Source organism: Sus scrofa, chromosome 3, assembly GCF_054392235.1.
Source record: "Sus scrofa isolate SSC_HxYL_T2T_F1_AM1 chromosome 3, Sscrofa_HxYL_maternal_Yorkshire_Landrace_v2.0, whole genome shotgun sequence".
Lineage (NCBI taxonomy): Eukaryota > Metazoa > Chordata > Mammalia > Artiodactyla > Suidae > Sus > Sus scrofa.
The window spans coordinates 70,566,841-70,591,080 of record NC_139385.1 but is presented as its reverse complement, the minus strand read 5'-3'; the positions used below and the strand labels follow the sequence as shown (position 1 = coordinate 70,591,080).

Below are 24,240 nucleotides of genomic sequence, written 5' to 3'. Positions count from 1 at the left end.
GCAGCCAAAAAAGAAAAAAAAAAAAAAGGAAGGGGGCAAATGCCCTAACCTTTCTAAATCTCAGATTGCTCATCTGTACCATGCAAATAATACTGCCAACCTGACCTATCCCATCAACCATTTCAGGATTAAGCAAAACAAGGTATGTGCACTGCCAATACAACAGCTGACATGGAGTATATACATGTATCATGAAAAGGACTTGTTGGTGTTATGGTTAAATGGACCTAAGTTTTGCCTTTATGTCTGGGAAACAAGGCACAGTCCTGTGTCCCTTCAGGGCCAAGCAGCACACAGTCAATGACTACTCTGATGACGTAAGTAGTAGGACCCCCGTGAGAATTTAGCTACCCCCCGACTTTATTTTATGAATGGGGAGACTGGGACCCAGGCAGGGAAGGTAACACACCCAAGGTCTCGGAACTGTTAGGTGGCAGAGCCATGACTATTTTCCAACATCAAGTGTTGAAACCAGTCTCGGTATTGGTTACTTCATTGGCCAAATGGGGATATGAATGCCCATCTTCCCAGGTTGCTCTGGAAATACTGCATCAGGCTGGACCAGGTGTAAGATGAGAAGCGGAAACCTCCAGCAGCCTGCAGTAAGTGGGTGGGGGGGGGGCAGACCGGGGTGCCCACACCCCATCAAATGCAGCCATAGCTCACTTAGCCGATGCTCCCCTGCTGGAATCCTCTTGGGACGCCAGATCTCCCTACTCTTCAAGAGAAGACAGAAATCTGGATATTACTGCCACACCTTTCAATTTTTCTTTTAAAGACAACCCAATTTATTTATGTATGTATTTATTTTGGCCACCCCACTGCATATGGAGTTCCTGGGCCAGGGATCAGATCTGAGCTGCAGTTGTGACCTGGGCCACAGCTGCAGCAACGGTGAATCCTTAACCCACTGTGCCAGGCTGGGGATTGAACCTGCATCCCAGCGCTCCAGAGATGCTACCGATCCCACTGCACCATAGTGGGAACCCCATTAAATGTGGTAACGGATTCAAATCTACAATACCCCAAGGCATGGGGTTCCCCATGTGGCACAGCAGGTTAAAGATCCAACGTTGTCATGTTTGATCAGGTTTGATCCCTGGCCCAGGAATTCCACATTCCATAGATGCAGTAAATAAAATCTAAATTACGATAAAATAAAATACTACAAAACAAATAAGCACATGCAGGCTGGTCTCAGCCTGGAAGCCACAATGCTTATGACCCTGTATCCAACAAGAGACCTGAAAGGAGTCTGCAAACCTTCAAGTGGTACAATCATATCAAGGAAGGTATGGCGTTCCCATTGTGGCTCAGCCATAATGAACCCAACTAGTATCCATGAGGTGGCAGGTTTGATCCCTGACCTCACTCAGTGGGTTAAGGACTCAGTGTTGCTGTGAGCTGTAGTGTAGGTCGCAGACGCAGCTTGGATTTGGCGTTGCTGTGGCTGTGGCATAGGCTGGCAGCTGCAGCGCTGATTTGACCCCTAGCCTGGGAACTTCCATATGCCATGGGTGTGGCCCTAAAAAGCAAGTAATAATGATGATGATGATGATGATAATAAAAGAAAGACTATCTACAGTGAGTGGGATGGTCTACCTACTCAGGAAGCCATCTCCAAATTCCCCTGCCAGGTTCAGAGTTCCCATTCAGAGGGACTTCAGCCAGCCCCACAGCTCCCTGCCTGGTGCCAGGGCAACCACAGCTGACCTCATCCTGCCGCCAGCCTGCCAGCCAGGGAATTTGCTCATGCCCTACAGGGAAGGCACCTCCTTGCCCGGAGCCTCATTAAGCTGGATGAGCTGCCTCTGGGGAAGCGCAGAGCCTCAGTCACACCTGGGAGGACACTGCGGGCCTGGGCCAGTCCAGGCTGACCTCAGAGCCTGGATCCAGCCTCTCCTGAGATGAGGCAAGCACAGGTGGGGCGAGCAGGTGGGCAGGGCTGAGCTGGCCTTGACAGGAAACCCAGCAACCCGGCTAAACTGTTACAAAGGAAGATGGACAAGAGCCTCTTAAACTGATTCTCTAGGGTCTGGGTGGGCAGAAGCCACACCAGCCTCTCACCAGCCAGTCCTGCAGTCCTCACCTTCTCTTTCTCACCCCCTGGTGCATGTGAGTGTGGGCAGTTCCTGAGGGTCCTGCCTTTTCCCTCCTGGGTCTCTAGTTCTTAACAGCTCCTCACACCAACATCGAAGACCTGCAGGACCCGGGAGACTCTGGAGAGAGAGGCTGAGAGGGGGCGAGAAGGTCTACCATGCTGAGGGCAGTTGGCACTTCTAGGAGATGTAGACAGTGGGATGGTGGGAACAACCAGGGCACCTCCTGCCAGGAGGTTCAGCCCCACCCCACTCTATTTTACAGAGAGGAAGAGGAGCCCGGAGAGAAAGACTCAAGGTCACACAACCCATCATGGGTAGAGCTGGGGCCAGAATCTACACCCCCAAGCCCTGGGCCAGGTGGGACTGCTGGCTGCACCATTTTTCTCTGGATCCAGTCCTACCACTAACTTCCTGAGGAGCCTCTGGGCTTGTTTTACCCTTTGGGACAGAAGTAGTAACGTCCATCCTGTATGTCTGCTGTATTAACGTCACGGAGCCTTATAGGAGGAATGCCGTGATGGTGAGGACTCTTTCCCATCAGTGGCAGCCCAGCACTTGGCCCACAGTAGCATCTCACTAAATACGAGATGACTTAGTGAACTCGATCAATGACCAAAGAAGGGTATGCCTCAATATCTGCCACATGGTATGTACTCCATCAAGGATTTCACATTATTAGGGATTCTAACCCTAATGGATATTTGCCTTTGTCCTTTTTTTTCTTTGGGGGCTGCACCCAGGGCATATGGAAGTTCCCTGGCCAGGGATCTATCTATTTGCTGTCATCCTTTTTTTTTGTTTTTTTTTTTTTTTTTGGTTTTGGTTTTTAGGGCTGCACCCACGGCATATGGAGGTTCCCAGGCTAGGGGTTGAATTGGAGCTACAGCTCCTGGCCTATGCCAAGCCACAGCAACGCAGGATCTGAGCCGAGTTCAAGACCTACACCACAGCTCAAAGCAACGCTGGATCCTTAACCCACTGAGTGAGGCCAGGGATCAAACCCGCATCCTCATGGATCCCAGTCGGGTTCATTAACTGCTAAGCCACGAGGAGAACTCCTATTTGCTGTCATCTTGCCATGGGGTGCAGATGCTCTCTGGGTCCTCTCCCCAGCCCCATGTAGCCCCTGTGCTTCGGAGAAGCTTACCACATCCCCAGATCCAGGGTGCATCTTGGCTGGTATAAGTCAGTCTGCACATTCCATCCCCCTCCCATAGGGACTGGCTCAGGGACAGGTATGTGACCAAATCAAGAGAGCAAGATGCTTGCTAGGAACTTCTGGGGAAGAAACCCCCTTGGGTCCCACAGAGGATATGCTCCTTTTATTAGGGAGACGCCCTTTTCCTGCTGGACATCAATGAGAAATTCAACCCCCCTAGCAGCTGCTGGCAGCCATCTGTGTCCACAAGGGGAGTCAGCCTTAACATGGGTGCAGGGGAGAGACCAAGAGAGCCCACTGTTCTGGTGCTGCTCCTGGACTGCTGGATCAAGCCCTACTCGAAGCCAGTGCCACCCTAGACTTTTAAGTTATGTGAGCCAGCATGAGTCACATTTTTTTTTCTTGGAACCAAATGAATTCTGATACACCTTTGAATCTCAAAAATGAAGAATCAAAAGGAGACCATTATGTCCAACAGTTTCAGACAAGATACTCTGACTTACCCTCCCACTGCAAACAACCAAAAATTCTGCATTTAAAGAAACTGTAAATCTTTTCACCAAGTAGTCAGGTTTCCTTTCACCGACTACAGGGATGGCCTGACATCCTGTCCTCTGGACAGAAGGCAGTGGGAGGTGTACCTCACCATCTACACAATGTTTGACCTGAGTCAAATCGTAACAATGAGTCTGACAAATCCAGAATGTGCTACGTTCCAGCCGGCCTAGGCTTTTCATACATTTGTTTGGTACGTGCGGTCAGGGGAGGACTGTTCTAGATTGGTCAAAAGATACAAGAGCTAATTGAACGTGTGAACTTTAATTTTGAATGTGGATCCAAACAGAAACAAGTAAAAATAAGTAAATAAAGGATTTTCTCTTAATTGAGGTTAATTTGAGTATGGACCACATGTTGGATGAAGCTGTGGAATAAGAGTTGATTTTCTTAGATGTGGTAATGATTACTGAGTGGACTACATCGTGAATGGTTCCCAAAGCAAGACACCCCCCCCCAGGGAGACCCCAAAACCCTTTCTAGAGGTCCCTGGGACCTTTTCAGAGGGTTCAAAGCATTTTAATAATAATACTAGGACCTGTGCCTTTTTCACTGTGTTGAATTTGCATGGACAGTGCAAAAGCAATAAAGGGTAAAATCACTGTCTTTGCAGGAATCAAGGCAATGACACTGAACTTTACCAGCAGTCATTGCATTCTTCACCATGACACAGCAGGAAAAAAAACGCCTGTTTCATTAAAGAATGTCACTGATGATGCAGTGGAAATCATCAATTTTATTAAATCTCAAACCTGGAGTACAAGCATTTATAATATTTTGTGATGAAATGGGAAATAAGCATTAATACTGCTGCATACTAAAGTATGACAGTTGTCTTAGGAAAAGCCCTTGTATCACTGAGTTGCATGCTGGTTATCCACTATTTTTCATGGAACGCTATGGTTACTTGAATAACTGACAAATTATGGTTATTCAGAGTTGGGTATCTGGCAAGCATCTTTTAGGAAATGAATGAAATGAGCCCATTACGTCAAGAAAAACAAATAGTGTTTGTCGCCAATGATAAAATTTGAGATATCCAGCAAAAAAAATGAGAATTGGGGAAAGTTTTTATCCACCACCATGAATTGACAGTATCCCAAGATTGATGGCAGTATTAATGAAGGTGATTTTTTGAGACTGTATAATGAAATTGTCAACATTTTTTTGGAAATGTGCCAACATTTAGAATATCTGCATTTGACTTGGTGAACAAATAGTTTCTAAATGATTGATGTGTGATGTTACAAATAATGCATGGATAAAAGATCCATAAATTTCAAATATGGGTAAGGAACAGAGGCCATAAAATATGACTAGTTTTGAAACAGAACTAAATAGAATTTCTAAAATACAATAACAGAATAATAAAAATTTTTAAATCAATGAATATGTTCAGCAGCTGATTAGAGATTGCTAAGGAGACAGACATAAAGAAAATTATTCATAAAGTAGCAGAGACAAAACAAGGGATCAGAAATAAGAAATGAAGAGATATGGAAGACAGAGTAAGGACATTTAACATGTCTAACGACAGCGCTAGCAGGAGAGGAAAAAAGCATGGAGTGCAGAAGCAATGCAGTTAACTATCAATTAATTTGAAAAATTACTAAAATGAGGAGTTCCTGTCGTGGCTCAGTGGTAACAAACCAACAAGTGTTCACCAGGATGAGTTTCAATCTCTGGCCTAACTTAGTGGGTAAGGATCTGGTGTTGCTGTGGCTATGGTGCAGGCAGGTAGCTGCACCTCTGATTTGACCCCTAGCCTGGGAACTTCCACATGCTGTGGGCACGGCCCTAAAAAGTAAATAAATAAATAAAATTTAAAAACCTACTAAAATGAATTAACTAAGCTAATATTGATTCAAGAACATAGGGAAAAATCTATAACCATTAAAGAAACAGAATCACTAGTTTTAATTTTCCCACAGAAAAATACACCTGGCCCTGATAATTTTACTGGCAAGGTCATTTATTTTACACACAATAAAGAAATCCAATCCTGGAGTTCCCATGGGGGCTCAGCAATTAACAAAACCAACTAGTATCTATGAGGAAGTAGGTTCGATCCCTGGCCTCACTCAGTGAGTTAAGGATCCAGCATTGCTGTGACTGTGGTGTAGGCCAGTGGCTACAGCTCCAATTTGACCCCTAGCCTGGGAACCTCCATATGCCGTGGGTGCAGCCCTAAAAAGACAAAAAAAGGCCAAAAAAGACAAAAAAAAAAAAAAAAAAAAAGAAAAGAAAAGAAATCCAGTCTTAACACAAACCTACTCCAGGGTATAAAAAAAAGAGGATATGTTCGCCCTCAACTTGTTTTATAAGGCTAGCATAATTCTGATACAAAACCAGACATGATAACACAGCTTATATCACTCACAAACATAACTTAAAAAAATCCTAAACTAAACATTAACAAATTGAATCTGGGATTGTTCTAACAACAAAAAAGAAAAACAACTTTATGATCAAATTTGGTTTATCCAGGAAGGCAAAGTTGGTTAACGGCAAAATTAATTAATACAATTTGCCACTTAACAGATTAAAGGCCAAAAGAAAATACATTATCATCTCAATGGAAGCATTAGAAAAAATACAGTATCATTCTTTTTTTTTTTTTTTTTTTTTTTTTTTGTCTTTTTGCCATTTTCTTGGGCCGCTCTCAAGGCATATGGAGGTTCCCAGGCTAGGGGTCCAATCGGAGCTGCAGCCACCGGCCTACACCACAGCCACAGCAACGCGGGATCCGAGCCGAGTCTGTGACCTACACCACAGCTCATGGCAATGCCGGATTGTTAATCCACTGAGCAAGGCCAGGGATCGAACCCTCAACCTCATGGTTCCTAGTCGGATTCATTAACCACTGTGCCACGACGGGAACTCCTCATTCATTATTAAACTCTCGGCAAAGTAGGACAAGAAGAAAATTTACAACGATAAAGTATATTTCTGAAAACTGTACAACAAATACAATACTTAATGGAAAAATGTTGAAACATTCCTTTTTTTTTTTTTTTTTTTTTTTTTTTTTTTAAGTTTTTAGGGCTGCACCTGTGGCATACACAAGCTCCCATGCTAGGGGTTGAATCGGAGCTGCAGCTGCTAGCCTACGCCACAGCCACAGCAACGTCAGATCTGAGCCACATCTGTGACCTAGACCCACATCACAGCTTGCAGCAACATGGAATCCTTAACCCAGTGAGCAAGGCCAGAGATCAAACCCGCAAACTCATGGATACCAGTCTAGTTCTTAACCCATTAAGCCACAATAGGAACTCCAAAACATTCCTTTTTTTAAATCAGGAACAGATGAGAAGGTCTGCCTTACCACTTTTAGTCATCTTGCACTAGAGATCTTAACCAGGACAGGGAAGAGAGAGGGGAAAAAAGGAATAGTTACTGAAAAGACACAATACTGGGCTATTCTCAGAGGACATGACTATTTATCCAGAAAGCTCAAAAGAAATCTATAGTTTAGCAAGGATGCATTCTTCTAACAAGTGGAAGACAAAAATTTTAATAAGATAACAAAAACACTGGCATCAACAAATAGCAAGTAACTGGGAATAAATCTATTAAATGACACATGAGACATTCACAGTAAAAATTATTAACATACTGAAATCATTAAAGTAGACCTAAATAAATACAGATAGATACCATGTTTCTGAATTGACATACTCAATATCTTAAGAATATCAATGTTGGAGTTCCCATCGTGGCGCAGTGGTTAACGAATCTGACTAGGAACCATGAGGTTGCGGGTTTGATCCCTGGCCTTGCTCAGCGGGTTAAGGATCTGGCGTTGCCGTGAGCTGTGGTGTAGGTCGAAGACGCAGCTCGGACCCCGAGTTGCTGTGGCTCTGGTGTAGGCCTGTGGCTACAGCTCCGATTCAATCCCTAGCCTGGTTACCTCCATATGCTGGGGGTGCGGCCCTAGAAAAGGCAAAAAGACGGAAAAAAAAAGAAAAAAAAAGAATATCAATGTTATCCCAATCAAACTCCCAACATTTTTAAGTGACTGTGTGTGTATGTGTTGTAGTTCAAATAATTCTAAGATAATTCAAATTATATATGTATATTCAGAAGAGGAAATATATATATATACATAGGGAGAGAGAGACACAGAGACGAGGAAAGGGCTATGGCACCTTTAAAGGTGGGGGGGCCTTGCCAGGCCAGAGTCCAAGAATATTCATAAAGTTATGGTAATTAAAACAGTGGTATTGGTATAGGGCCAGACAAACTGTTCAGTGGAGCAGAATAAAGAGCCCAGAAATAGACTTACATATCCACAGAAACTTAATTTGTGACAGGGCTGGACACTGCATATGTAAAGAGAAAAAATGTACTTTATAACAAAGGGTGCTAGGACAATTGGTTTTCTTGATGAAAAAAAAAATTCTGGAGTCCTACTTCACATCATTACAAAATATCATCTCAAAGTGGATTAAGAAAAAAATGTGAATGGCAAAACTCTAAAGCTGCTAGCTAGGAGCTATATAGAACAATAGCTTCATGACTTCAGAGAGGTAAAGTTTTCCTGAGACACACAAAGTATAAACTATACATGAAAAAAACCTGATAAATCCACTGCACTAATATTAAGAATTTCTGTTCATCAAGACACACTGGAGAGAAGATGAAAAAATAAACCACAGACTGGGAGAAATATGTGTAACACAGAAGTGACAGAGGATTAGCATCTAAAATATTTAAGAATCCCTACAAATCAGTAAGCTAAGGACAAGAGAAAAACTGGCGAGACTCTGAAGACAGGCTCTTCACAGGAGAGAGAACATGAATGGGCAATAAACATATGAAAAGATGCTTGATCTCATTAGTATTCAGGGGCATGCAAATGAAAACTATAATGAGATTCCATTCTGTACCCACCAGACTGGCAAAAATGCTAGTGTGACAACAGCAAGTGATGGTAAAGATACCATGCAAGTGACCCTATTTTTTCACTGAAGGAAAAGCATTTTGGAAAACAATTTATGAAGAACAAAACGCAGAGGGGACTTGCCAGGCCAGATTGCAAGAATTTTCTTCAAAGTTATGGGAAGCAGACAGTGCGGTCCTGGTGCAGGGTCAGACAAGTCGATTAATGGAACAGAATAGAGAGCCCAGAAAGAGACCCACACCTTTATGAAATTTAATTTATGTTATTTGGTCAAATGGGAGATACATGTATCCTATGCCTCAGCTATTCCATTCCTAAAGAAATGTGTGCACACGTGCACCAGCAAACACATATAAGAATGTTCATTGCACAAGTCTTTTCTTTGTAAGAGAAAAACAAAAATCTAGAAAGAACCCAAGTGTCTGTAAACAGTGGTATATTGATATGATGAAGGCAATGTTCTGCTTCTTAAACTGGATGGTGGGGAAAGGCGTATTCATTGTACTATTGTCCATTATACCCTCTTTCTTTGTCATCTTTTTTATTGACTCAATAATTAATTTTTACAAATCCAGGTGAGTCTGAAAATGGAGACAGAATAAGATGTTAGAACAGAGGAGTGTTCTTTTGTAGGCTATTCTTAGATGAATCTCTCTCAGCCTGGTGGCAGCACGGCTAGTGGCTATGGGTTTAATAAGCTGCATATGGTCCCCAAAGACATCCAGGTCCTAGTCCCCAGAAAGTCTCTTATACAGCAAAAGAGACTTTCAGATGTGATTCAAAGTTAAGGATTTTGCAAGGGGGAGATTATCCTGGATTATCTAGGGTCCTAAATGTAACGACAAATGTCCTTCTAAGAGAGAGGCACAGAAAGATACGGAGACAGAAGAAAAGAAAACATGCCTAAGTAAGCACAGACTGGAAAGATGTGGTCACAAGCCAAGGAAGGCCAACAGCCACCAAACTCTGGAAGAAACAAACAAACCAAAAAAATGGATTCTCCCATGGAACTTCCAGAAGGAAACACTTCTGCTAACACGCGGACTTGAGCTCCCCAAAACTCATTTCACACTTCAGGCCCCCGGAACTGTAAGAGACTAAAGCTCTGTTGTTTTCAGCCACCAACTTTGTGGTTCTCTCTTCCAGCAGCAATAGTAGACTAATGCAGTGGATAAGGATGCTCAACTTTACCCATCTCTTTGTCCCAGGTTGTATTCATTCTGCATCCCCTCCCCTCTGCCTCCTCTTCTCTCTCAACATTGGCTGCCACAGAGTCCCCAGGCAGAGAGAGGCAGCGATGGTTTAATCTCCCTTTACATATCAGATGCACCACTTCCCCAGTGAGAGGGCTCCTCCCTTTGATTTCCAACCAAAGCCAGAAAAGACATTCACACACACCCACAAAATAACCACCCAGTGGAAAGAACACTGGCCAGGCAGGAAGAACACAGGAATCCAAGTCCAAGCTCCCCACTGACTGGCCATCTGACCTCAGAAACTTCTCAAAGATGCAACAGGAATGCATTCATCTTCTTTTTATTTTTGTCTTTCTAGGGCCACACCCACAGCATATGGAGGTTCCCAGGCTTGGGGTCCAACCGGAGCTGTAGCTGCTGGCCTACACCACAGCCACAGCAATGCCAGATCCGAGCCGCATCTGCAACCTACACCACAGCTCATGGCAACACCAGATCTTTAACCCATTGAGCAAGGCCAGGGATCGAACCTGTGTCCTCAAGGATACCAGTTGGGTTCATTTCTGCTGAGCCACGACGGCAACTCCCCTCATTCATCTTCTAATCCTTGATGCCCAGTGTAGTGCTTGGGACAAAGCAAATGGTCAATAAATGGGCACCGTTATCAATGAATGACTCAATCAAGCAATGAATCAATGTATCTTGAACAAGGACAGAAGGCCTGCCACTGAAAAGAGGATTTTTTTCAACAATTCTCTCTTCCTCCCCTGTTATAAGGGGAAGGATCAGAATCATACAGGTTTAGAGTTGGAAGGTCTCACGGTTGGAAGAGAGGAGCTCATCGCATCGCTTTAGCACCAATTACTAGAAAGCTTTCCTTCTATCAAAACAAAAATTTGTCTTCTCATAGCCCACGGGTCCTAGCCCAACCCTCTAGCCACCAAAAACAAACGTCTTTCTTCCACATCAACCTTCAGAAACTGGAGACTTAGCCTCCAGTCCTGACCTAGCCAATCAGGCCACTGACCTTGATGAATGACCTAATCCCTCAGGCCCCATCCTCCTTGTCCTTCAAACAACAGCCTTAAATCACTAAGAATCCCTCTAGCGCCAAAAGGCAGATGATATCACACCCCTGATGTTCAATCCTTCATCATTTCAAACTATCCATTGGGTTTTTAATTTTAATACTTTCTCTTTTTTACTTTTAGAATCGCTTCTTTTCCCACGGGCCCTACTCCTCTCCCTGCTCCACCCTGGGATCTGCTGTTTTCTTATATGTTCAATTCCTCTTTCATTTTAGAAAGACTTATTCTAAGGTTCTAAGAAATAATTATTTTATATAAATAATATATATATTATAGAGTTCCCATTGTGGCTTGGCAGGTTAAGAACCCGACTAGTAGCTATGAGGATGCAGGTTCAATCCCCAGCCACGTCGCTCAGTGGGTTAAGGATCCAGCGTTGCCATGAGCTGTGCTGTAGGTCACAGGTTCAGATCTGGCATTGCTGTGGCTGTGGCGTAGGCTGGCAACTACAGCTCCGATTTGACCCCTAGCCTGGGAACCTCCATATACAGTGGGTGTGGGAACTTCCAAATGCCATGGGTGCAGCTGTAAAAAGACCGAGAAAGAAAAAAAAAAAAATAATATATATATATATATATATGTACATTATTTATATATTTATTTATGTATTTATTTCTGGAGGGCTAATCTTGGAGTATTTAACTTCTGCTCAGAGGGGTTATTACCTCACATGTTTTATAATTTTGAAGCATGAATATATGTGCTTTGGGGCTAACTCTGTATGCTGTGTACTGAGAGCTCTTAGAGAGAATGGATTAATTTCTGTCAGACGCCCCAGGAGTAATGCTGACCCAGGGCAATGATGTTAATCTCTCAGCTGAGGATGCTCAGACCATACAGGATGTGTTCATTCAAAGCCCATATCCACATGAGGACAGGTCCATAGGTGGTTTCAAGTTCCCCACGGAGAGCTTCCCTCTACCAAGAACTCTCGGCAAGACAGACAAGCTCCATGGTCATCTCCCTGTGCCTGCAGGTCTAAGCTTTTACCGCAGAACAGCCCTTCAAGTCTGAGCTCTATGCAAACCTCTGCAGACCCAAGGTCCCTCTTTTCTCTAGGCAGACAAAAAATCAAGTTAGGCCAATCCTTCAGCATGGTATGTTAAAGATGACTGCAAATTATTTGCTACCCCACCCATGGAGAAATAATCGAATCCCCCTTTCTTCAAATCTAGGATGGCTTTCATTACCTGCTTGGCCAATAGAATGCAGCCGAAGTGTCATCCTGGGATTTCTGACACCCACTCATAAAAAGTCTGTTTCTACGGATGCCTCTCTGCCATACACTCTTGCAATCCTGAGCTACTGTGTAAGAAATCTGACTATCCTGAGGCCTCCGTGCTGGAGAAATTACATAGAAAGACTACATGGGGAGTTCCCATTGTGGCTCAGTGGGTTAAGAATCCGATGTAATATCCTTGAGGATGCTGGTTCGATTCCTGGCCTCACTCAGTGGGTTAAGGATCTGGTGTTGCCATAAGTTGCAGCATAGGTCGCAGATGCAGCTCAGATCTGGTGTCGCTGTGTGGCTGTGGCATAGGCCCCAGATGGAGCTCCCATTCCACCCCTAGCCTGGGAACTTTCATAAAATAGATGCAGTCACAAAAAAAGAAAGACCACACAGAAAGGCCCTTGAACCCAAGAAAAGAAAGAGACGTCCAGTCTGCCACTGCTATTTGCATCTTCCCAGTTGAGACCCAGACATCATGAGCAGAAACGAGTTTTGTGTCCTGTCCAAATTCCTGACCACATAGCCAGGGGAGATGATAACAAAATGACTGTTGTTTTAAGCTAAATCTCTGGGTTGTCTGTTGTGCAGCTGCTACAGTACTAATTTACACACTTGCAAAATGATTCCTTTTCTGTTTTGCCCCCTGGCAAACTCCCTTACTTACCTAAAAGCTTATTTATGATTGCTATTAGATTTTATCCAAAATTGTTTTTAAAATCTTTAATTTTTATTATGGGAGGGGCTTAGACTATACAATTTTCCATATTGCCGGAAAGAGGAATCAAATCTCTCATTTTTCAGGTGAGAAAATGAGGCTTAGAGAGGTTATGCTACTTGCCATGATCACAAATCAAGGTTCTACAAACCTTGGTTTATTTTATTTAACTTTTTAATTAAAGTATAGTTGATTTACAATGTGGTGTCAATTTCTGCTGTACAGCAAAGTGACTCAGTCATATATGTATATACATTCTTTTTCTCATATCATCTTCCATCCAAACCTAGGTTTAAAAGGATTTTCTGGAGTTGCCATCATGGCTCAGTGGTTAATGCACCCAACTAGTATCCACGAGGACACGGGCTCCATCCCTGGCCTTGCTCAGTGGGTTAAGGATCCGGCATTGCCATGAACTGTGGTGCATGTCGCAGACTCGGCTCAGATCCCATGTTGCTGTGGCTGTGGCGTAGGCCAGCAGCTGTGACTCTGATTCTATCCCTAGCCTAGGAACCTCCATATGCCTTGGGTGCAGCCCTAAAAAGAAAAAATAAATAAACAAACAAACAAACCTAAATAAATAAAATAAAATAGGATTTTCTAATCCCAGAGGGAATACAAAGTCATCATTTGGATGTTTTGCAAACACCTATTCTGAGCTTAGAACTGTTCTACGAACCAGGAAAACAGCTGTGATGAAGATAGAAATCTCGAAGTTATGGAGATCAAATCCTAGTGGATAGACCTGAAACAAGTGAACAAAAGAATTAAAAGCATAGTTTCAGGGCAGGACAAGAAGACAGAAGTGAGGGCAGGTGTGTCTGGAGAAGCTGTTCTGAAGAGGTGACATAAGCAGAGACCCAAATGGAAAGAGGGAAAGGGCCATGCACAATCCATGGCGGTGTGTACAGGACAGAGGGAACAGCAAGTGCAAAGGCCCCTGGGCAGGACAAGCTTGTTGCCTTCCAGGAATAAGTGAGGATAATGGAGCTGAGGGAAAAGAGAGCAATACAAGGTGAGGTTAGGGCGGTGGGCAGGGGTCAGGCTTCGCTGAGTCTTGTCGAGAATGGTAAGGAGTCTGAATCTTATTCTTAAGGTGACAGAAAATCTTTAGACAGTTGTTTGTTTGTTTTTGGTTTCTTTAGGGTTGTGCTTGCAGCATATGGAAGTTCCCATTCTAGGAATCAAATCAGAGCTGCACCTGCTGGCCTACACCACAGCCACAGAAGTGCCAGATCCAAGCCAGGTCTGCGTACATCACAGCTCATGGCAACGCTGGATCTGTCACCCACTGAGCGAGGCCAAGGATCAAACCCGCATCCTCATGGATACTAGTTCATTATGGCTGAACCATAACAGGAACTCCCTAGACAGTTTTTAAACAGCGGGAGAAAACTAAGACCTATCTTTTTTTTTTTTTTTTGAAAAATGTTTTCCTTTATTATACTTATTTATTGCAGCATAGTTGACTTACGATGTTGTGTTAGCTTCTGGTGTACAGCAAAGTGATTCAGATATACATGTGTATACATCCTTTTTCATATTCTTTTCCATTATAGTTTATTACAGAACATGAAATATAGTTCCCTGTGCTATACAATAGGACCTTGTTGTTTATCTATTTTATATATAGTAGTTTGAATCTGTTAGTTCCAAACACCTAATTTATCCTTCCTCCACCCCCTTTCCTCTTTGGTAACCGTAAGTTTGTTTTCTATGTAAGATCTCTCTTAAGATTGATTGATTGATTGATCTACTGATTGTCTTTTTGCCTTTTCTAGGGCTGCACCAGTGGCATATGGAGGTTCCCAGGCTAGGGGTCCAATAAGAGCTGTAGCCGCCGGCCTATGCCAGAGCCACAGCAACGCCAAATCCAAGCCAAGTCTGCAACCTACACCACAGCTCAGAGCAACGCCGATCCTTAACCCACTGAGCGAGGTCAGGGATTGAACCTGCAACCTCATGATTCCTAGTCGGATTCGTTAACCACTGAGCCACGACGGGAACTCCCATCTTAAGTTTTAAACAAATTACTGGAGAAACAGGAGTAGAAACAGGGAAAACAATTAGAGTGGTTCTGAAATGGTTCAGGAGAGCAGCAATTTGGGGTTGGAACAGGGCCGTGGCAGTCGAGCTGGGAGCTGGTTGGACTGGGAGTGTTTTGAAGGCAGGGCTGAAAGTGACTCACAGAGAAGCCTGGACTCCACAGCACATAGGACACATGACACATGAAGCATTTACAGAGCCCGAGGGATCATGTGACTTCCTCAGGAGGGACATACAGGGACCAGTGGTTCTCGGCCTCATATGCCCATGAGAAAAAGCCCTCCTGTGTTCCTGTAAACCCACTGAGTCCCCTGCACCAGCTGACTGTGTTTCACCAACCTCTCTCTCAAGGGAGGTTGTAGCCCCCCCTCCTCTGAGTAGCATGACCCATTGGCAGAGTATTCTGACTGACTGCCACTGCCCTGGCAGCTTAAACCCTAATTACCGCAAAACTACCTGTTATGCAGGTCACAGCTAGACAGTCCATCTGTGAAAGTTTTAGTTGAGCCCTGGGTTAGTGGAGTCCAATTACGCCATTTGGAACTCATAAAAGTCAGGGCTGGGACCTCTGAGACCAGAGGGGATGAGTCCAACACAAATGGATGGTTGGGACCACATCCCCCTTTACAGCCAAGAGTGGGAACCGTAGGCAAATCAGTTTCTTTTCTTTTCACAGGTGAGATGATGACACCCTGTGAAATCCAGACTCGGTGCTTTTCAAGTCTCACAGGAATCTTGATAAAACACAGATTCATCGGGCCTTGGCTGGGGCCTGGGATTCTGCATTCCTAACTAGCTGCTGGTGATGCCAATGTTGCTGGTGCACAGACCCCTCTTTGCATGGAGAGGTCCTGACTCACTCATGATCCAACATGCACTCATCAGGCACCTGCTACACACGAGGAGCTGAGAGGCAGGCTGAGAAACAGATGTGGTCCTTAAGGAGGGGGAGGGCAAATGCACAAACCCCCACATTTCAAGGCACAAAGTGACAATGCCACACTGGGGACCCAAGAACAGAAATCTTTCTTTGGTCAAGGGGACCCCAGGGAGGTTTCATGGAGGAAGGCAGATGGAGACAAACATGGAACATAAGGCACCTTCAAGGTCTTTGGCCATGGAATGGCATCAGTTATCCACAAATACTAAATTGTGGTCATTTAGTAATGACTCAAATTAAGACCTTCTTTTTAAACTCACAAATAAGATAAAGAAAAGAGAGAGTGAGGAATTTTTCTAATGCAAAAGGGTAAAGGAGTGTGTTAGGACTGTCCCAGTTGTAAGAAGAAAAAAAAACAACCACATTTTACACCAACTTTAGCAAAACAAAAGGACATTTATAGATTTGCAGAGCTGTTTAGGATGCATTCATTTAATATCTACGGTGGTCACTGGAGCTGTTCACAAATGTTTAGTGAGACTGTAACTCTCCACCCACTTGAATTCAGGCTTGGCCGTATGATTTTCTTTGGCCAATGAAATGTGAGCAGAAGTGACACAGGTCACTTCCGGTTAGAGGTACTTAAGAGCCTGCATGACTCCCCATTTTTCTTTCCCTCTGCCAGTGAATCCCTGGGTGCTTTGTGCTACAATGACAGCGCCCTAAGACAAAGAGGACTCGGTCAGCCTGAGCCTCTAGTGACTACAATGAGCAGAATGCCTTGGCCAACCCACCGTGAACAGGCAGGGTAAAGCAAGAAATAAAGCTTTGTTTTCTCCAGCCACTAGGATCTGAGAGTTGTTACTGCAGCATAACCCAGTCCATCCTCACACCACAATAAATGTTAAATTAATACAAGTACTATTCAAGGCCTTCATTCTGGGATATGGGACAGACCAAGGCATCAAAGGAGGCGCTGCAAGAACCAGGGCCTGAGTAACTAGAATTAAGACCCTGGTATCAGCCTCCTGCTCTCTGTGCCTGTATTTCATCTCTGTTTGCCTCTGCATTGCCATAATTCACCCCTTTGGCCTCCATATTGTCTCCACCTACCAGGCAGCCACCAGCAACCCCACCTCCACATCTTCCAGCTCTGGGTCCCCCAGGCAAGGCTATTCTCTCCCAGCTTCAAATCAAGAAACCCTGGGAAAGGATCAAGTGGCTCAGTTTGAGTCACAGACCCACTTCAGCACCAATCTCTGTTCCCAAGAGAATGTGTAGCTAAGCCTGAGTCACTGCCCACCTCCACGGCTAAGTAGAGGGAAGGAGAATGGGCGATGTTACCAGATGGCAATGGGAACCAGTTTCAAAGCCCAGAGTACCATCCAGAGATCCCTACAAGGAGGCAGAAAAGATGTGAATGCACAAGTATGTGAGAGAAGGCAAGGTGGAAAGTAACCGAGCTGTGACTGGTGAAAGGCAAACGAAAAGGGGGAAATGTGATCCGTATGTGATCATCCTAAGGGGGAAGAGGCAGACTAGAGAGCCACTGGCTGGACAGCTCCCTATGCTGGTAACAAGGAGGCACCTAGGCCTTGAACTGACTGGTACTGTAAAGGCCTGGAGGGGGCAGGAGGTCAGGAGGGGACGTTAACTCAGGTAAAGGATGCTGCTCTCTGTTCACTAATTTAGTGAAGTGTGTAAAAGTCTGACAGGGCAACAGGCCCTCTGGGACCAGGAACAGACCAAGTGTGGGAGAGCAAATACTGAACCAACACGTGTGCCCCCATTACCATCTTCCCAGCACGAATCATTCACGCAACTCCTTCCCCACTGAGCCCAACCCAGCTTCATATCCCATTTCGAGACTGGGCCCAGGAAGCCTCCTGTCAATTATGAGACGAGAAACCCACTGGCCATCCTAAGTACACATGCCACACTCGAGGGCCTACAACATCGGATAAGATTCCTTCAGACACACCTACTGTGTGCCAGACGCTTGGTCCTTTATATTTATTTTTTTCTCTACTATCAAAGGCAAGGCCCTGGGGGCAACTAAAATAACCCAAAGGGAAAACAATGTGCTTCTGTGTGAAGACAGATGAGATCTGAAAGATCAGAACAAACAATATGTATATAACTATCCATTTTCTGATCCTCCAGGCCCTTCCCAAGGCCTAGAAGTGAGAGGACAGTATCTTCATATCCAAACACAACCCCTCTTAACTCTTGTTGCTTCTCAGAAAATTCCCACAGACACAAAGAAGCCTGGTAACCAGTCAGGCATGCAACTCACTGTTGGCAATAAAATTCCAAAGGTGCCATACACTGTGACGACTGCATGGCAGAGTCTTCCCTGTCCCCCAGCCTCTTGAAATCCCTTGGAAAACACACACACACACACACAACACACATATACAATACAAAATGGCAGCCTCACTAGGTGGCTACTGAGGGCCTGACTGGTCACCTCTCCCACTCTTCCCGGGGCTCTTCCTCCTCCCAAATAGTGCACACTCCAAAGAGGAAAGCTTGCTTCAGAAGGAAGGGGAGGACTGAGCCATTAATAACCAGGTGGGACCTTCACTTGTCAGCTAACCTGCACATAAGACACATCAGGAAGAAGTGCACAAAAGTTACTTCCCAGCAGGCAGGCAGGATTAATAAATGAAGATCGGGGAGTTCCCGTCGTGGCGCAGTGGTTAACGAATCCGACTAGGAACCATGAGGTTGCGGGTTCGGTCCCTGCCCTTGCTCAGTGGGTTAACGATCCGGCGTTGCCGTGAGCTGTGGTGTAGGTTGCAGACGCGGCTCGGATCCCGCGTTGCTGTGGCTCTGGCGTAGGCCGGTGGCTACAGCTTTGATTCAACCCCTAGCCTGGGAACCTCCATATGCCGTGGGAGCGGCCCAAGAAATAGCAACAATAACAACAACAACAACAACAACAACAAAAGACAAAAGACAAAAAAAAAAAAAAAAAAAAAAAAGACCTCCAAGAGGATTCCGATCAACACCCTTGTCTCACAGACCAAGGAGCAGGGCCCCTGGCGCAGGTGCGAGTTACTCTTAGGACTCTGCCAGCAGGTCAGACCAGCACTTGGACTAGAACCCGAGTTCCGGCCCAACATCTTTCTGCTCACAATTCAACTGAAACATTCACTTAGCTCCTATCCTGTACCACACCCAGTGCCAGGGGAAAAAAAAATCCTCAACTAACCTGAACCCTCCATTTACAGGATCATTTTTCTGCCTTCCACTGTTTTTAATCAGGCCCCCCAAAAAGGCAAGCTTATGTTTAAGAATTTATGTTTTTTTCTTTTTTCCATTTGTGTTACCACAGTTGGGGAACATCTTGAGGACAGCCCACATTCCTTCCAGGATCCTCTATACATCTACCCCTGACCCAGGGCACCACAGGCCTCGTGTTCCAAATCACAGTCCCAGGACTTAGCTAGACCTTTAGCTACCAACGCAAGACTCTGTTTTAAACATCGGACTGTACTTTGCAAAAACTCACAGTTTTAAAAGATGTGCAATGTGGGGGGGGAGTTTTTTTCTGCATTGCTATCAGTTATTTAAAATTTTTGTTGAATTAGGACGCTTCCCCTCCCTCCCTCCATCCATGCAGTGAGTTAAGAGTTTTGGTCTGCTAATCCTATAAGTGGTTGGAAGTTCTAGATCCATTTAGCCAACATCCTGGGCCTCAGCCAAAACGCTGTCCAGAGACAATGAGTCAACATCTGCTCCTTGGAATAAATGCTTCAAGATAGTGTCTTCTCCCAAGAAGGCGCAGAGCAACTGCTGGGTGCCCCCTCCAGTGCATAGTTTGAAATTCGTTCACATCTAGCCCTTGAGTTGTTTGGAAAGAAAATACATTAAAGGAGGCAAGCAGGCCAGTCCTAAGTGAGCTCCCATGTTCCAGGCGGGTATCAACCAGGTTTTAACAAGGCCAGCCTTGTCACTGCACTAATATTGCTTCCTTAATTCTTCCTAGGCTGAGCCAAGGGAGTTTAGAGGAAGACAGCTGGCAAGAAAGCAGTGTCTCAAATTGGTTCCCATTCCAAGAGCTTTGCCCAGTGGGCACAAGTCTGTCCTGATGCCCACTAACTTGTGTCCCCAGGGGATTACACTGACTGGCTCCCCTACTTATCCCAGGGCCTCTGATCTCACTCATTCAACACAACCAACCTTCACTGAGTGTACTGAAGTGCCGGGCAGCACTTCAAAAAATGAGCCTGGGGGAAGGGAGGGAAAAAAGCCACCACCACTGCCCCCAAACGCTCACAGCCCACGGCAATACAGACAGCCACAAACCAGAGCTGGCTGTCTGCAGACACCAACAGCTTGCCTTGATGCCTCTGGCTGGAAGGAAGACACTCCCTTCCCAATCCTCAGAACACAGTGATAGGTCTTCCTTGAATGTTCTTTGATGTGACAGGGGCTTCCAAAACCATGAAAACATGCCTATAGGAAAGGGGCTTGTGGACAAAACCATAGGACGCCACACTAGAGGTCTGGAAAGCCTGAAAGAGATCAATTTAGGACAACTGTTCAGGATGGGCAGAGGTGAAAAGGGCATGGACCCCAAACTCCATAGCCTGTTTTCTTTACCAGCTCCCCTCCAGTCCTTGGGAAAGGCACACTCCTCTACAGTTTCACAGATGAGGGGAGGACTGGATCAGTGGCTTTTATTTAGTAGTAAAACTCATATATTTTCCAAATTATATTTTACCTAGAACCCCAATATATAAAACAAACAAAAGGAATCAGGACTAGGCGCCCAGAACCCACCCACTCAGGCTGGGTGGCCCTCAGGGAAGCCAGGGTGAAAACCACAGGAATAACATCTGAAAGCCCCTCCTGGAGTTCTTCCCCCGTCTCCCAGAGAACAGAAGGAGGGGACTCTCATGGCTTTAATGCCTTCTGCGGTGCTTGGCAATTTAGGTAGGTATCATGCATCTTTGAAATCTCTGCGACAGTAAGATGAGGTTACCTAGTGCTTGCAAACTAGAATCTCTTGTGATATGAGTTGTGAACTGGGATCTGTTGGCAAGAGGCGAAATTGGGACTTGAACCAAGGTTTTTCAGACTCCAAACATGGTATTTCTTCTCTTTGCTGAGAGGTTTGCGGAAATTTGGGCTGAATCGATAACTTCCTCAAATGGTAAATAGAAACATATGGGCATGTATCCTGAGGGAAAAATGCCTTGATGAATATACCTCTCCAAATTATCATTAACTATTTCTGTACAGTAATAACGTGGATGAGTTTCAGTCTATTGATCTATAGTTTCTAATTTTCCTCTAATGAACGGGTATTATTTATAGGAAACAGGTACTGCTTATTAAAGTGGTTTTAACCATTTGCAACAGACACATCCAAGTTGGGCTTCTCTACAGAATTAGGGATTGAGGGGTAAGTCATATCTCTGACCTTTTGTGGGAATAACAACCACAAATTCCACAAACTCTCCCTTGGAGCAGAGAGTCCTGGGCTGACCTGAGGGGCAGTCCTCATGGTCATTTAAATTCTCTAAAGCTTCACTTCTCAGGAGTGTGGTTGTTTTAAAAATTAACAGCAAGTCCCTAAGACCCCCCCGCCCAAATATATGCCTCTCCTCTCCACCCGCCTCAGTGGTTTAGCATACAGGGGGAGGGTGCTAATACATTTAAAGGCGGTTCCATGGACTCCAGACCAGAAACCATCACTCCCCAGTGTTCTAGCCCCAGCCCAGCAGGACCTATAAAGAGTGAGCCTTCCAGACTGGTCAACTCAACGCTCTGGTCCCACCCTGAGCAGTGCCTGACCCCACCCCAGAAGCCACCTGCATGTATGAAGATCACAGCACTACTTCAGGAGGAAAAAAAAAAAAAAAATACCACCCTGAAGGCAAGACGAGCCTTGGTCGGGCATGAGGTGGGGCAAGGCGTGCCAGCCGCTTCCCTGGGTAATTCAAGCCAGCTCTGCCCGCAGAAATCTTCTAAATATTTAACATGCCACCTCTAGGTACAGCACAACACCCCCCACCACCACTCAGCAGGCAGCAACAGCTGTGGAGAGGCCCTCCTGGAATGAATGACTTGGGGGCTGAGAGGCACACACACTGTCTTTGAGAGGAAAAGTCCAGAACGGTGACCAGGAGACAATGCTGAGAATGACTTCAGAAGCCCTGCCTCTGACTGCTTCTTTGAAAATCAGGACAGAAGGGTAGGAGATGGAAGACGTTCCACAACGTGGGCAGTGATGCTGCACAATCAAGCAGAGTCGGGAGCCCCTCTTTCTTAGACAAAGAAAAAGCCCCAGTCGCACTCCCTGGCCCCTCTCCCCTGATCAGTTTCAGCCCGTCTCCCCTAGCAGGTGGCAAATCTGTCCCCACTCAGGCGAGAATGGCTTGGGAAGGAGAGGCACTGTAAGAGATGGCCCTGTCTCCCTCCAAAGGAGAACAAATCCAGGAGGGGAGGAGCTCTGCAAAGGTCTACTCAGCTCTGGGGCTTGGACAGAGCAAAACGCCCCCCACGCCCACCCGCAATGACTTCACACAGGCCTCGCCCCGGATGACTCTGCGCTCTCCCGCAACGCCTGGGAGATGTCATCCCCACGGTCAGGGTGGCCGTCTGTCACTCGGAAATTTCCCGTGAATTCCTGGAGATGCCTGTCCCTCTCTCTCCTTCAATCCCCATCCCCGTCAAAGGACTTAGATAAGGGGACGCGAGGCAGCTACCCCAAGATTCGCACATGTCCTCCTCCGCCCCTCTCGCCTTGCCGCTGTCAATTTAAGAAACCTAAAAAGGAGTATTTTTTTCGCCCCCTTAGGAGCCCCGCCTCCGGCTCTCCGCCCTTCTCGGCGCCGACCCCTCTAGGCAGAGCCCCAGGCTCTTCTGGGCTCCGTCGTTTTCACCTGACAAAAGCGCGGTGGCGGGGCGCGGCGACGGGCGACCCCAAACCAACATTTCCCCCCAAGGAGAGGGACGCTGGTCCCCGCGGCTCGCCCACTCGGGCCCTCGCGGCCGAGCGCACCCAGCGGGGGAACAAAGCGGCCCCCGGCGGAGCCCCGTGCGCCCCAGCCCTCGCTGCCTCCGCCCGCCGGTCCCCCGCTCCCGGGCCGGGCCCCGCAAGGCAGCAGCCGCGTCCTGCGCCGCCCGCTCGCCGGCGCCCTCGGCAGCTACTGTACCTGCTAAATTTAGCGGCCGCCGGGTATTAATAGCCGGAGCCACCAGGGCCGGCGCTGCAGGGGCGCGCGCAGCCCCGGGGGCCGGGGGCGGAGAAGGGGGTAAGGAAGGAAGGGACGCGGGGAAGAAGGCCACTTACACCACCAGCCTGGAGATGATCCATGCCACCATGGCGGGGGGCGAGCGGGCGGGCGCGGCCGGGCTCGGCTGCGGGCGGCTGCGGCGCTTCGGGCACGTCCGTCAGCGCACGGCCGCCGCCGCCAGACTGAACGCGCCCGCCGCCCTGCCCGGCGCTCGCGCGTCGGCGCAGCCGCGGCACGTTCCGGCGGCAGCGGCGGCGGCGGCCCCAGCCCCCCGGGGCACCGCGGGCCGGCGGCGATTGGGCAGCGAGCAGGTTGGGCACCGGCCGGCCCCGCCCCGCCCCGCTGGCCCCAGGCCCCCAGCTAAATTGGGGTGGTTCCTCTGCGCCCCCCGGCACATCCGCCGCTCACAGGGGACCCTGAGGTGGCCCAATTGGCAGGGCAGAGACCCGGGGGCTGCCCCATCCTCTGTGTTCCAGCGGGGAAACTGAGGACTGGCCCTTAGGAATTTGTCTCCACCTGTTCTGATGGGCATAGTCCCTCGCTGGATTCTGCACTAGCCTCATAAGGGATTTCTTGTATCCAGATCTGACCCCTCCAGAACTAACCCACAAGGCATTATCTGCATAAGAAACAAATCTGGGCCCGCGTCTCCCCTAGTTAAAATTCTGAAGAGTCCCTACGTGACCTGATCCCTGCCTACACACAAGCTCTTTGCCACCTCCACGCCCCAAATATCCCTCTAGCCCTTTTCACTTTAAGCATTTGGGGCTTAGACAAGTGTCCCCTCTCCACTGTTCATACACTGTATTCCTAGCCTCCTTCTTCGAGGCTCAGATTTATTAACTAAGGAGAGCCCTTCCTAGAGGACTCCTCCAGCTTTTCTGTTTGGAAGTGTCTCAGGGGCATGATTTGGCCGGAAGGAAGCTAGAAGCTATAATTGTATAACGCTGGGGCCATTTTGGAGCCTTAGGCAAAAGGGGAAATGCGCACCTTCTACGTGGGTTTTTTTTTAAATTGCATTAAATATGATTTATCTTGATTACTGCATTTGTGGCACGCCCTTCAGTTTCACCACTGAGGAGAGTGCCTCACCCTCCTCACCCTAGCCC

General features: G+C 46.6%; 1 protein-coding gene across 21 annotated transcripts in view; it reads right to left on the bottom strand.

Moving 5' to 3' along the window:
• Nucleotides 1–23,315, bottom strand: part of REEP1 (receptor accessory protein 1) — a 122,572-nt gene extending 99,257 nt beyond the window's left edge. For all 21 annotated transcript variants that reach the window (XR_002342544.2, XR_014841532.1, XR_002342546.2 and 18 more), the window contains exon 1: nucleotides 23,188–23,315. Coding sequence is in view for 13 of the 21 variants with exons in the window: in XM_021087288.2 (XP_020942947.1) it covers nucleotides 23,188–23,219 (32 nt within the window). In the remaining 8 variants the exon portion in view is untranslated. The remainder of the gene's footprint in view (nucleotides 1–23,187) is intronic.
• Between the last annotated feature and the right edge of the window lie 925 nt (nucleotides 23,316–24,240).